Raw genomic sequence first — 12,548 nt, 5'->3', positions numbered from 1 at the left:
TAATGGTGCAGAGTCTCCATATACAGAATCCAACTCATGTTTAATTTGTGTAGGCGTATTGCCTTTCAAAACCAGATATTTAATGACAGCTCGATACTCGATTTTGTCCATTTTCACAAAAACACTGACATCAACCCACTCAAACGACTATTACATAACAACTGCGCATACAAAATGGTTGAAACTTTGGTGAATAACTGTCAACAGATGAACAATGAAAATACACTAGCTTTTATCTACGAGTGCTGGCATCTTCACGTTGAGGTCGGAAACTTTTCAGCCCATCCTCGTAATTTCTGATTTTTTCCCATTGAAGCTCTGCGGTCGGCATTTGTTGAAATCAATTGAAATGCACCAAGCCTAGAGCTGACTACACGGTTTTACTCGTCTCTTGTTTTTTTTTATTATTGCTTACCTTTTTTTTCTTTTGGTTTCTGCATTTTCCTCTTTTTTCCCCCTTTCTTGGAAACTTTCTTTTTTTCTTTCTTCTCGCGTTTTCTCTCACCTCTAAAATATATAAAACAATTTAACACACTTTTTAATTTACTTACATGGTTGCTTTACGGGATATCTGGCCTAGGTAGTCTTCTATACACTAAATCGAAACTGTCGTAAAAGGCGAGTTCTCGTTCTTCTTGATCCTCGGATTCATTAATAAAAATTCCACTCTTCGGACTCTTTAATCGAAGTTCTTCACTTGTTTGTGGATCGGGGTACAACCAACTTGATGTCGGTGTAACCCGCCTTGGGGTGACTTTTGCTTGAGACACTTCGGGTGACGGAATATTAAACTAAAACCCATAAAATTTGGGTTATTTTATCAATTAGTTTTTTTATTTTATATATGGATACCGAGTGTTTTTCAAAAGTGGCTTACCCTTATAGTTTCTTTAAGGCTGTATTCCGTTGCTTACCTTGGTTATGGTTTTATGTTCCGTTTCTATCGGTTTTCTGAAAGTTTTATTACAACCAAAGATTACAACGAAACACGGTTCCGGAAAAATATCTATCATAATTGTCACCAAACTAACTAGCGCGGGAAGGCTGGTTCATTGCCTGGAAACTTATATGGTGAAATTTTGATAAAACAATTTAGTACTCACTAAAAACACGGTATGTCGCTAGAGGTAGGAAAAATAATTTTTAGAGGTTACTAGTTTATTTGGTTGCCTGTAATATGCATATACAGGGTGTTTCCTAATTAATCTAAAAAAATCGTTAGAAAACGGCTTAAGGCGGGCTCTTAATAAGTATATTTATTTTTTTCTCGGCAACTGTTTGATGAACAAGAAAAACTCAAAAGATCAATTTTGTTGAAAAAGAATGACCAGCCAAGAAAAAAATATATTTTCTTTAAAAAATCAGTAGTGTACCATTTATGTTAAGCAAAATATCGATTTTTTTTTAATTTTTAACACCCTGTAGATTAGAAAGGAAGTACTTTAGACCCAATGGTTATATAAAAATTGTTTTAAGAACACATGAGGAATCACACCACAATTTTTTAGACTAATTAGAAAACACTCTGTATATTGTCAACTTGACAATGATTGTTGATAAATCAAAAAATACCTTTTCTGTGAAAAAAGCCCGATTTTTGCAGGAAAAATTTTGGTTTTTATTGAATTTGGGCCTGCGTCTGCAAATACCGGTATGTTTTTTAATATTCTATCCATCTAAATTTTAAATATCATAGTCAGAAATAATTTTATTATTAATTAACTGTAGAAATGGTATAGGTACTTATAAGTTTCATCAAATATTGTGATTTACTTTCTACCTTGTAGTCAAAATTTATATTTAATAAACTGTAAAATATATATATTCTTATGTTTTATTAAAGTTACTCTGATATACTAATATATCAGTGTAACTTTAAAACTAAATCCTTTGAAATCAAATATAAACATAAAAAATATTTACAGCAGAAAAGGCGAAGGCGCTGGGTTAAACGTAGTCTCTACTAAGAACACGGAGGGGCGCTTTGACCCAAAATTTTACTATTAAGTTTCATATCTATCTTAATAGAAGATTATTTTCTTTTATCTATGGGCTGGTTTTTCTGGTTTTGTTTGTCAGTTAATGTCATTTATGTGGCAGAAATAAAGCAAATATTAAAAGTTCGAGAAAAATTCTCATTCAATTTCTAAAATTTGTTATAATATTTTGTATTTACATCCAAAAGCAATGAAGGTAGGCAGTAAAGGTAAATAAATTTCATTAACTAAATAGAATTACTTTTTAGGACCATTTAAACTTATCATGCAGCCATTGTTTCTTAAAGTCAGGAACATTTAAAGAAAACATGAACAACAAGACATCCAGTAATCGTGAATGTTTTTAAGCTATAAAAATATAAATGTTGATTAGATTTGTTTATTTATTATTGATCTGTTTTAATATTGGACCTGCAAATCTTCACTTGAGCTGTCTAACGAGTTTAACAGTTTATTAATAAAGTACTTTTCAATATTAAGCACCATTGAAAAGAAGAAGCAAACGTAAAAGCAGAGAATAGGTACATTAAAAACGCATAAAAAATAAATTTTATAATAAAGGTATTGAAATTTAGAAAACGGCAATATTTGACATTTCCAGTATTTTACCAAACCGTTCCGTATCAAACTCCGCCTGGTTTTGCAACGGAATACAGTCTTAATCTTTCTAAAAGATTGAAATACGTATTCAATTACTTCGGTCACTTCCTGTTTCCCCGAAAAAATTACCACCCTATTGCTTTTTAAATTTTTCACGACAAAATTTAGCGACAATTTGACGCGAAATACCAAGTCATGATCATCATCATTTTCAGCTTATTCAACCATTTCCAATTATGTGTATTGTTAGCTATGCGGGCCCAAGTTATCCCTGCTAATTTCCTAATATCATGGTCCCATCTCAGATTCGGTCTTCTTCTAGGTCCCTTAATTCCTTGTGGAAACCATGCTGTAATTTTTGTGGTCCATCTGTGGTTCGTTCTACTTGCCAGGTGTCCTGCCCATTGCCATTTGAGGGATTTGACTCTGTGGATGACATCTTTACCTGTTTCTTTTTCGTTCCATTGAATGTTGTGCGATGTGCAGTTTTCTTATGATGTCCGTTAAGTGCCCAGGTTTGGCATGCATAGGTCATGACTGGTAGTACACATTGGTTGAATGTTTTCTTGTTTAAATAGAGTTGCATTCTAGATTTGAATATGATTGAGTTTCTTCCATAAGTACTCCATGCTACCGTAATTCTTCTGTTGATTTCTGGTGGAGATTCGGAGCTGTATATTAGTTGTTCCAAATATATAATATATTCTTCTACTATTTCCAGTGTTTTATGAAATAACCAAGTATAGAAAAAATGCTTTTTCCAAATATGCTAAAGAGGCACCCTGGTTCGATTTGGAAAAATTGAGTTACGATTAGAAATACAATAAAGTAAAAAGATACCTAGGGTAATATTATTTAAAAATCGAAAGTTGTAGTCGTTTCCCGTGAAACAGGAAGTAACTGATACCCTTTGATACTAATTGCATACATCCATCAATCCGGATTTATGTCACATACGAGTACTAACATACCAAATTTCATTTTTGTATCTGAAGGATTAAAAAAGTTTTAGAGGTGAGACACTTTTGAGAAATACTCGTTATATGACAGTATATTACTGAATTTTGTAGTATGTATAAATATTTTGAAATAAAGTACTTGTTTGGCAAGCTTTCTCGAAGGAATGGGTTCGGCTATCTTAACGGTTTCATATTTACAAAACTTTTTGTAAGTGTACGCTCGGTGTTTCTCCATATACTCTTTCTGCTTTTTTGTTTTTCGAACAACGTACTTTGGTCTCGGTTGTCCTTCTTCATATAATGGCTGGGTAACATATTGAAGATCTAAGCGAGTCCTAAAAAGTGAGAATTTAAGCCATTCGACTCAGAGTTGCCACAAGAAAATTTTTGATTGTACAGAACTTGACCATAAACAATGACTAAAGAATACAAGGACATGGAACGCCCATATACGGGCTGCAGCAGAATTTGTGACCTTAGACGCCATTTTTTTTGGACATAACGAATGAGTCATCGGCTGGCCATCAGCAACAATTGTAGGGATTTTTAATACTTGGTTGTGTATAGTGAACTTTGTATAAACTGTATTACAATGGTAATTTGATCAGTTTTCAAGTGTAAAAGGCGCAATGATAAGAATGAGCCAGGATTTACGATTTATAGGGAAATAAACAGACCACTAGACCTTTTTAGCGTTTTTTTTATTGAATTCAATAATTATTTTTCTGATTATATGTACTTGATATGTGCTATACGTCGATACTAGTTTTGTACCTTTTGTTAACATTTTAATGCGTTTTTTTCGTAATTAATTAGTATGATACCACCAGATACATCACAGGCGTAGTGAAAACATTTATCAAAAATATAAATATCGCTTCAAGCGGCTATGTTAAGAAAAATATGTGCCACAGCACTGTTTGGAAGAATGGTCACAGTTTGGTCTCGGGTGCTATTTGTCCTTGTATTCTTTAGTCATTGACCATAAAAATGTGTAGCATTGTGTAGCCATCTATGACCAATAACTGTAAACTAACCAATAAGACGTACGTTCGTCAAATTTTAAAGCATATATTCATTTCCTCGCATGCCAACAAGGATTGCAGTGGCGTTAAAATTGATAACACGAAACTAAAGATCACTAACGATTTTATGGACAAATTAGACCGGTTAATTCTGTTTAAAAACTGTAAGCTATTCAGGACTGATTTAATCGACCAAGTTTGTCCTTAAAAATGCCAACAACTTATCCCATAGACTAACCAACGCTTCTTCTTACAGTGCTACACTCTATACAGAGCGTCGGCTACCTCTCGCATATACTTGTGATGTGTGTCATTAGTGTTTCACAAGTACATGGGACCTACAGTTTATCGCCGAATCCGAACGGCACTATTTGAGAGGCTGTACTTACAAGGCAAATATACTCAAGGTGGTTTGCCATTGCCTTCCTTGAGATGGCGGCTCGCTGGTCGCTCTATTTAGATGAATCAATATTTTTATTAAAATAAATAAAGCGACCGTACTGGCTGAGGATCGAACCCAGTGCCATCCCATCTCTCGCACCGCAGATCGACACACTACTGTTTGCGCTACGGCCGGCCACCAACCAACGCTAAACAAATGTAAATTAGTAAAAACCAAACCAAATCCACCAAGTAGCTACCCTAACCAACGCAATCAACCCCACCAATTAACCAACGTAACTAACCCCACCAAATAATCAATCTAACCTCAGCAAAAAGAGTGAAACCAACGCAATCCGTATTTTCATTGCTATTAAATATTTACAGCTTTTTTTAAAAAATAAATGGTCCGGCGTGAGATTTGAACCACCGACCTCTCGTTTACGAAGCAATGGCCTCAGTCACGGAGCCACAGCAACTCTTGCAGAACTACCTATAGCTTTTTTTTTTCGCCGTTCGAGAACCAGAGCCGGCAACCAGTAAAGCGAACAGGGCGGCGCGGCGCGGTGCCGGCAGCGGTGTCACTTTCTTATTATTTACCTTTATTAACTAAGTTATCATCTATAAGTACCGTATGATCGAATAAAAACGGCGTCAGCGATGGCTATGAAATGAAGATCGCTGTCATTTTAAATGTAAAATTATATGGGAAATGTCATCGATCGTCATTTCTAAGCCAACTGGACGCCGTTTTTTTTCGATCATACGGTATATTATTTGCATAAAATGGTTATTAGTGTTAATCCCCCTATTACAGGGAAGCCAAGTATAATATAACTTACCCCACCGACGGAATAATTTTAGCACTAACGATACTATGCTTTTCTGGAATGACTTCTAACGGTTTTTTATTAATCACAATTCTATCCCTTTTCTTTTGAATCTTTACGGGATCCGGCCATTTTCGATCGCGTTGAATAAATGGATGAAATTTTTCTTCTAGTTTTTCGTCTTCCGTTTTCTTATCTGCTTCACTTTAAAATAGTCCTTGTTAAAAAAAATATGCTTTATGTTCTACATCTCAGTAACCCTACCTTGGATTTTCCATAGTTGGCTATTTCACAATACAAAATTTGAAAATTTGAAACACAGAATTTGAAACTCATCAATTTTGCTACATTTGTAATTATGTCAGTGTCATAATTTTAATTGTTAAGCCATAAAAGTCAAAATTGTAGTACAAAATTCTTTGTATACTAAAATAAAAATATCATAAAAAATGGGGTAAGACAATCGTTACTAAATCTCAAACAAAATTTTTTATATTTCACTTTAGTGTTGCAAAGAAAAAATACAAAGCCAAGCCAAAACCCAAACCTGTGATCGACTATCCTCCTGTTCCGACTAAAAAATGGATACCGCCTGAAAAAAGGAAGAAGCCACCAAAGCCAGAACCCAAATACAAAAAACCGGAGGGCATATCGCAAAAATTAGCCATCTCCACACTGAAAAAGGTCTGGAATAAATTTGACATACACGACGATGCAGGAATCCTAGTTGGTCACTTCAGTCAATTTCACAAAAGATTTAGTTTCAAATCTAACGGATACCAAGGTATCCATTTTATTTCATTTTGTTAGATTCTAAAAAATCTTTGACAAAATAGTACTTTTCCATAAAAATAAGACTTTTGGTTCTAACGTAAATTTTGCCTACTCATATTTGCAGCAAATTAATATTTACAAAAATATAGATCACACCAAATAAACTTTTAATCACGTAACCTTGACCGGCACATCGTTGCCGACTATTACATATTTTCTTATAATCAAGATATTTTCGGAAATAAAAATAAATTAATTATAAATAGTTATTATTTGCATGAACAAAACTCACCTTCTTGACAACACTTAAGGGACATAATGGGCCATTACTACCGCTTTCTCGTTCAAAGTCAGCTTGACATTTTACAGCTGAGCTACCACCTAAATCCCAGCGGGAAATTTCAATTCCAGTTAGTCAGCCCGGTGCAGAATATGTCCATGGTTGGCAACAATGAATTTAATAATCGCGCACTCAGTGACATAACTAAAAGTACATTTGGTATTGCTTATAGGTTTATATTACAGTTTTTATAAATTTGGCAAAGATATCATACGACTAAAAATTTTATGATCAGGCTATCTGTCTTTCTCAAAGTTAAAGATTCTGTGTGTGTGCTACATCACATACCAAAAAAAAAATATATGGAAAAATAAAAAAAAAAAATATTGCAAAGGAATAAATAACAAAACAAAACAAAAATAAAACAAAATATTATACTTAATTTTAAAAAACACGAAACATACGTAATAACACAGTCCAAAATTCAAATATTTATCATTTCTATTTGACATAATTTGACACAAAATTATAACTATAACCTGGCAAGAATTTGACAACTACTCTCAAAAATCTTAAGTCGAGTTCATACACATCGGCGTCCGTATATTTATTATTAATATTGAAATATGTTTGTTCATTTTTTAAATAAACAAATAAAACTGGTTAAAAACAACAAGAGATGACGCAAGACGGATTGATATAAAAACCCATCCATAGTTAACTTAAAAAATATTAGACATTTTTTTAGTTAAATAAATGGATTGGTATGGACATTATCTGCTTTTTTTCTGTAATCGACTGTCGAAATCTTCCCAGACTCAATCTCTAGATGTACTACCGAAAGAAATGACAGTATAAAACATGAGAATAAGAATAATAAAACTGAATGTCTAAATTGGATATTCATTCAAGATTTAATCTTATATTGTGCTTATATCCTCAAAAATATAAAGGCATTTTTTTCTAGGTGCATGTAATTCAGCTATTGCCTGTGTTTATTCGAACCTCTATAAAATGGCAGATTGGACTCCGCAAATACTAGACGAAATTATTATAAGAGGTGACGAAATATACGTTCGCAGTACTCAGCAAGGAGACAAGTGTCTAATAGAAATACCGCCGGAAAAAGTGCACACGTCATTTTTCCTGGGCAACGATAAAATCACTCTTTTTGTTAGCCCGAACGAGAAGATATCGATGGAACTGATATCAACAAGTGAAGAAAAAGCGAAAGAAATGATTAGTAGTACATTACAACCATTTCTGAAGAAACATGATTCTGGTATATTTTATATAAAAGAAAAATATGTCGCGATTTGGGTAAAAGATGGAGTATATTACTTTTTCGATCCTGAAGAACACGACGATGTTGGTAACTTGTGGACTGGTATTCCAGGTACCTATTTATTTTAGATATATCGATAACGTAAATATTTAAAATTATTTCAGGTTAAAAATAAAATCACTTGTCGGAAAGTTCGTTTCGGATCTGCTTGGTTGACATTTGGGGGCTAGTAGGGCGACACTAGTAGAGGGTGACACTAGTAGTCCCGATTCTAGTATAATTATTTTTTCAAACTAACAAAATCTAAAAAAACTAACAAAATCTCAAGGCGCACTCTCACGACTCGTCTACTTGGCAAGTACGCCAATATTTGTGTACTTGGCAAGTGTCCCCACCAGTCCCCACTTTGTAAACAACATCGGCAAGTGTGGCGCTCGCGCTCGCGCTCACACGACGCGCAACGTGTCCATTTCAACAAGTAGGTACGCCAGCACAAACATTGTATCACAGATTAGGTATACTATATGTATACAGATAAAAATCTTATCCCTAATTCGTGGTACGAAAATTGTTTTTTATGACGATGTACAAACGAGTAAAATTTCCTGTGCGCAAAAATAAACTCGCGTAAAATTACAATAAACAGCGTAATAGAGAGATATCGCTAAACCGAATAACGTGAGGTGGTATTAACTCTCTTCATTTATAGTTATCGGATCGGAAAAAATTATGTTCGCGTCGCGTCCGCTATTTAAACTTAACCTAACTTTGAATTTAAAACTTTGAAATTGTTTTGTTTACTAGGTATTTTAAAACTAAAGGGCTAAAGTGCTTATCTCCAGTGCTTCATTGTTCAACGTCTGCCAGTGGGTTTAGGACAACAAGAAACAAATTCTCTTAGAAGGGCTAAGTCGTCATCTGCTGTAAACCTAAGCCTCTTTATAGGTTCTTTAATATTGGAAGAGGTGGAATCCATATTTTGGGCCATATTTATTTAATTAAAACTAATCTCAGCTACTTAAATATCAAATTACCTAATAAAACTAAAGTAATAATTCAAAACAATTGAAACATAACCTAAAATAAAAGATCTCGCCGGCCGGCCCCGGTTGTCAAATGTACCCACACATGCCCATTTAAGCAATTTTTAAACGTTATTTAGAAATAGCCCTTGGTGTAATTGATCCGCAAATCGTCAGGCGGTAACGTTATTAGCGGGTGTTGCGTTAAAAATTGACTAGCGCATATCGTAACCATGATAAGGTACGCGTAAATACTGCATGACGCTATTCGGTTTTCCGATATCTATCTAATAACTATGCCGGTCAGGCCCTATGCGCAATTTTAGAGGCCATAAGTGGGCGTGCTAGGTGCGCAAACTAGTAACCTAACTAGTACCCGATTCCGAAAATTAGAACCACGAAAAACTATAAAGAAAAAACAAAGTTTATAATCTGTATGATCTGTGATTGTATCCTTGGCAAGTAAACACTATAGTCGCATCGATGGATACCGGTCGTCCCGAAATTGTCGTTGCTAGCGATTCTTTTTTCTTTTTAAGTTCTTTTACTGTACACTGAAATACGATCTCTATGTTCTTTATGTTTAGCCATCCATATGAAGGTCTTATTTTCATATAAATCCATAAATTCCAAAACAACATCATTTGAAGACTATACGGGAAAACCCAGTTTTGTCCATTTTAATTGGAGCCAAGCAAAATGCAATTTAGTGTTTTTAAAGAAATATGTTATTTTCGGTTGAATAATTAGAAAAATATATATTACTAAAAAAAAATTTGCGGTGAACGGGCAGTTCTAAAAAGTTTCCTGAAATATACAGGAAACTTTAAAAGAAAATACACGATTTTCAACATCTTTTTTTTTACGAAAAAAACTCATAGACGTGTTCCTAGGGTAGAAATATACCACCTCACTAAATATTTGCACTAATTTAAGACTCACCCTGTATAATAAAATACAGTAAGTACCTAGATATTTTGAAAATATGAAATATATTTTTTTATTTACCAGGTGCAGGGCTGTCGTTTCTTGGCCGCTTTAAAAAGCTGGAATCTCTAACAAATTATCTTTATAAAAATTTTCCTGTCGTCAAAGAACCATACACAAAGTTTAACGTAATTCCGTGCGGTATCGCTAGGATAGTTCATGTCAATACAACACCGCCAGAGACGTTTGAAGAACTGGCACCACAAGATCAATTTTATTCCGAAGTAATTGAAGATGATAGTAAGTTTTAATATGGTTTTGTTAATCTTTTTATTTATTTATTTATTTACTCTGGATAAATCAAATATATTCTAAATAATATTAATATTTAATTGTAATTAATAATTATTTATATGTGTAAGGCTCATCACCCACGGTGCAACTGTACTGTGACAAAAGTTGCAAATCAGTTACGCTTACAACTTACAACTGGTTTGCAACCTCGGGAGCGTATAATAATGTGAAGCCGCACACGAATCGATTCAAACGGGACTAGTTTGCAATCAGTCGCAGATCTGTTGTTAGCGACCATTTCCAGCGGTAGCAGTTTGCGTTTTAGCGTTGCATTTTGACTAGTTTGTAAACTAGTCACGATTGAATCGATTCGTGTGCGCAAACAGTCCGCAACTGATTTGCAACTTATGTCACCAAACAGTCACACCGTGGGCGCTGGACCTAGTCCGCGAGTGACGTGACAATTATTATTGTCAGGTACAAAAAAATGCTCATGGTTTCACTATTATGTGTCAAAACCAGATTGATATTAAAACTTTGTATTACAATTTTGTTCGACATATAATAATCACATTTCTAAAAAACCTATATATTGTATTATATTATGTCATAATAGCGAAGTAGTATATAATATACTATATAAATTCGGGTCAGAACGTCCTAGGACGTTGTCCGATGCTTAACTTCCACACTGTGCGATTTTCCCATTGATCTTCTGTCAGATTTTTCTCGCTCATCGACCTTCTTATTCCTTCCATCCATGTCTTTTTGGAACGTCCCCTCTTTCGTTTACCAGATTACCAGGTGGTATCCAATGAATTACTTGTTTTGGAATTCTTTCATTGTGCATTCTCTGAACGTGGCCGTACCATATTAATTGTTTTTGTTCTATATAATTTACTATTGTTTCCTCTATTTCCATCTGTCGTCTAATGTCTTCATTTCTGATTTTATCCCTCCGTGAAATTCTCATTGCTTTTCCAATCGCGTCCATTTCTGTTGTCTCTAATTTCCTTTTATTCCTTTCAGTGAGTCGCCATGTTTCACATCCATAGAATAATATACTTTTAACTAGTGTCTCGTATATATTATATTTCCTGTTCTTTGTAATTTCAGCGCTCCATAGAATGCCATTTATGCATCTGAGAACTCTTCATGCCTGTATTACCCTGTTGTTTATTTCTATATCGTCCGTTCCATCTCCTGTAAATATCGAACCCAAGTACCTGTAATTTTCACATGCCCAGATTTCAATATTATTGTCCAAAATAAGATTTTCTGTATTGGCTCCAATTGGAAGGTATTTCGTTTTTTTTCTGTATTTACTGTGAGATCCCATTTAGCATATTCTTCAATTATTTTCCGCACCATATATTCCATGTCATCTTTGTCGTTTGCAATTATGGCCTGGTCGGTCTGCAAATTGCAAGGTGTATAAACATATGTCATTTAGTTCTATATAGCAAAGCAGTATTGAAATAAAAATATATTCTATATGTATCTCCAAAAAAATCCTTTATGGGTATTTCGCCCCCATTGCACTGCGAGAAAAAAAATAATAAAACATAATAAAGGATATTTTTGGAGAGATGAATCCGCCACATAGATATAGACATTTTTTATTCTATTTGTAATTTATTAGTACCACCACCACCAAATGTGAAACACGAAGCGCTGGAAAAATACGTGATGGCAGATAAAGAAGAGAAGGATCCGAAAGAAATTCAAATTATGGAACTATCGCCCTATGTAACTGGTGAGTTTCCAGCCAGCAGACGACCATCCTTTCTCGCAGAAGGTCCAATTCAAAAAAATGATGTCTGTCGGTATCCGATTCCGGTTCCGACATATCTCAAAGGCGAGCATGCCAAATTGACTTATTACACAGGTTAGTATAAGACAATACTTACTTTGGTTTGGTTTGGTTTGCGATTTGTTAACTAATACCATATGTCCTTCTCGTGATCCACTTTCATATCTCTCTAATGATAATTACACAGTTTCTTTTTTTCGCCCGTAGTTTTAGAAGAGACATGGTGGTTATTAAAATACCCTTTACGGTACTTTCCACCTTTATATGTACTCTTTGTTTGTGCATGTAATAAAGATTATTTTATTTTATTTATTTTATTTTATAAGAGCTTCGCAGTACAATTAATACCACCAAAAACAAA

General features: G+C 34.2%; 2 protein-coding genes across 3 annotated transcripts in view; one reads left to right on the top strand and one right to left on the bottom strand.

The window, feature by feature from the left end:
- The window catches only part of LOC115875983, a 73,589-nt gene extending 67,434 nt beyond the window's left edge, over nucleotides 1-6,155 (bottom strand). Inside the window, exons 1-5 of the mRNA XM_030891624.1 lie at nucleotides 6,057-6,155; nucleotides 5,805-5,996; nucleotides 3,696-3,891; nucleotides 565-791; nucleotides 416-507 (exon numbers count right to left, since the gene is read on the bottom strand). Coding sequence (XP_030747484.1) covers nucleotides 416-507; nucleotides 565-791; nucleotides 3,696-3,891; nucleotides 5,805-5,996; nucleotides 6,057-6,070 — 721 coding nt within the window. The 5' untranslated portion in view covers nucleotides 6,071-6,155. The remainder of the gene's footprint in view (nucleotides 1-415; nucleotides 508-564; nucleotides 792-3,695; nucleotides 3,892-5,804; nucleotides 5,997-6,056) is intronic.
- A 24-nt stretch (nucleotides 6,156-6,179) lies between these two features.
- The window catches only part of LOC115875982, a 65,037-nt gene continuing 58,668 nt past the window's right edge, over nucleotides 6,180-12,548 (top strand). For both annotated transcript variants that reach the window (XM_030891623.1, XM_030891622.1), the window contains exons 1-5: nucleotides 6,180-6,246; nucleotides 6,299-6,576; nucleotides 7,814-8,242; nucleotides 10,165-10,380; nucleotides 12,017-12,262. In XM_030891623.1, coding sequence (XP_030747483.1) covers nucleotides 6,242-6,246; nucleotides 6,299-6,576; nucleotides 7,814-8,242; nucleotides 10,165-10,380; nucleotides 12,017-12,262 — 1,174 coding nt within the window. In that variant the 5' untranslated portion in view covers nucleotides 6,180-6,241. The remainder of the gene's footprint in view (nucleotides 6,247-6,298; nucleotides 6,577-7,813; nucleotides 8,243-10,164; nucleotides 10,381-12,016; nucleotides 12,263-12,548) is intronic.

This window comes from Sitophilus oryzae, unplaced genomic scaffold (assembly GCF_002938485.1).
Source record: "Sitophilus oryzae breed Bouriz unplaced genomic scaffold, Soryzae_2.0 scaffold_1396_pilon_pilon, whole genome shotgun sequence".
NCBI classification, from domain to species: Eukaryota; Metazoa; Arthropoda; class Insecta; order Coleoptera; family Curculionidae; genus Sitophilus; species Sitophilus oryzae.
This window is presented reverse-complemented; position numbering and strand designations above follow the sequence as displayed.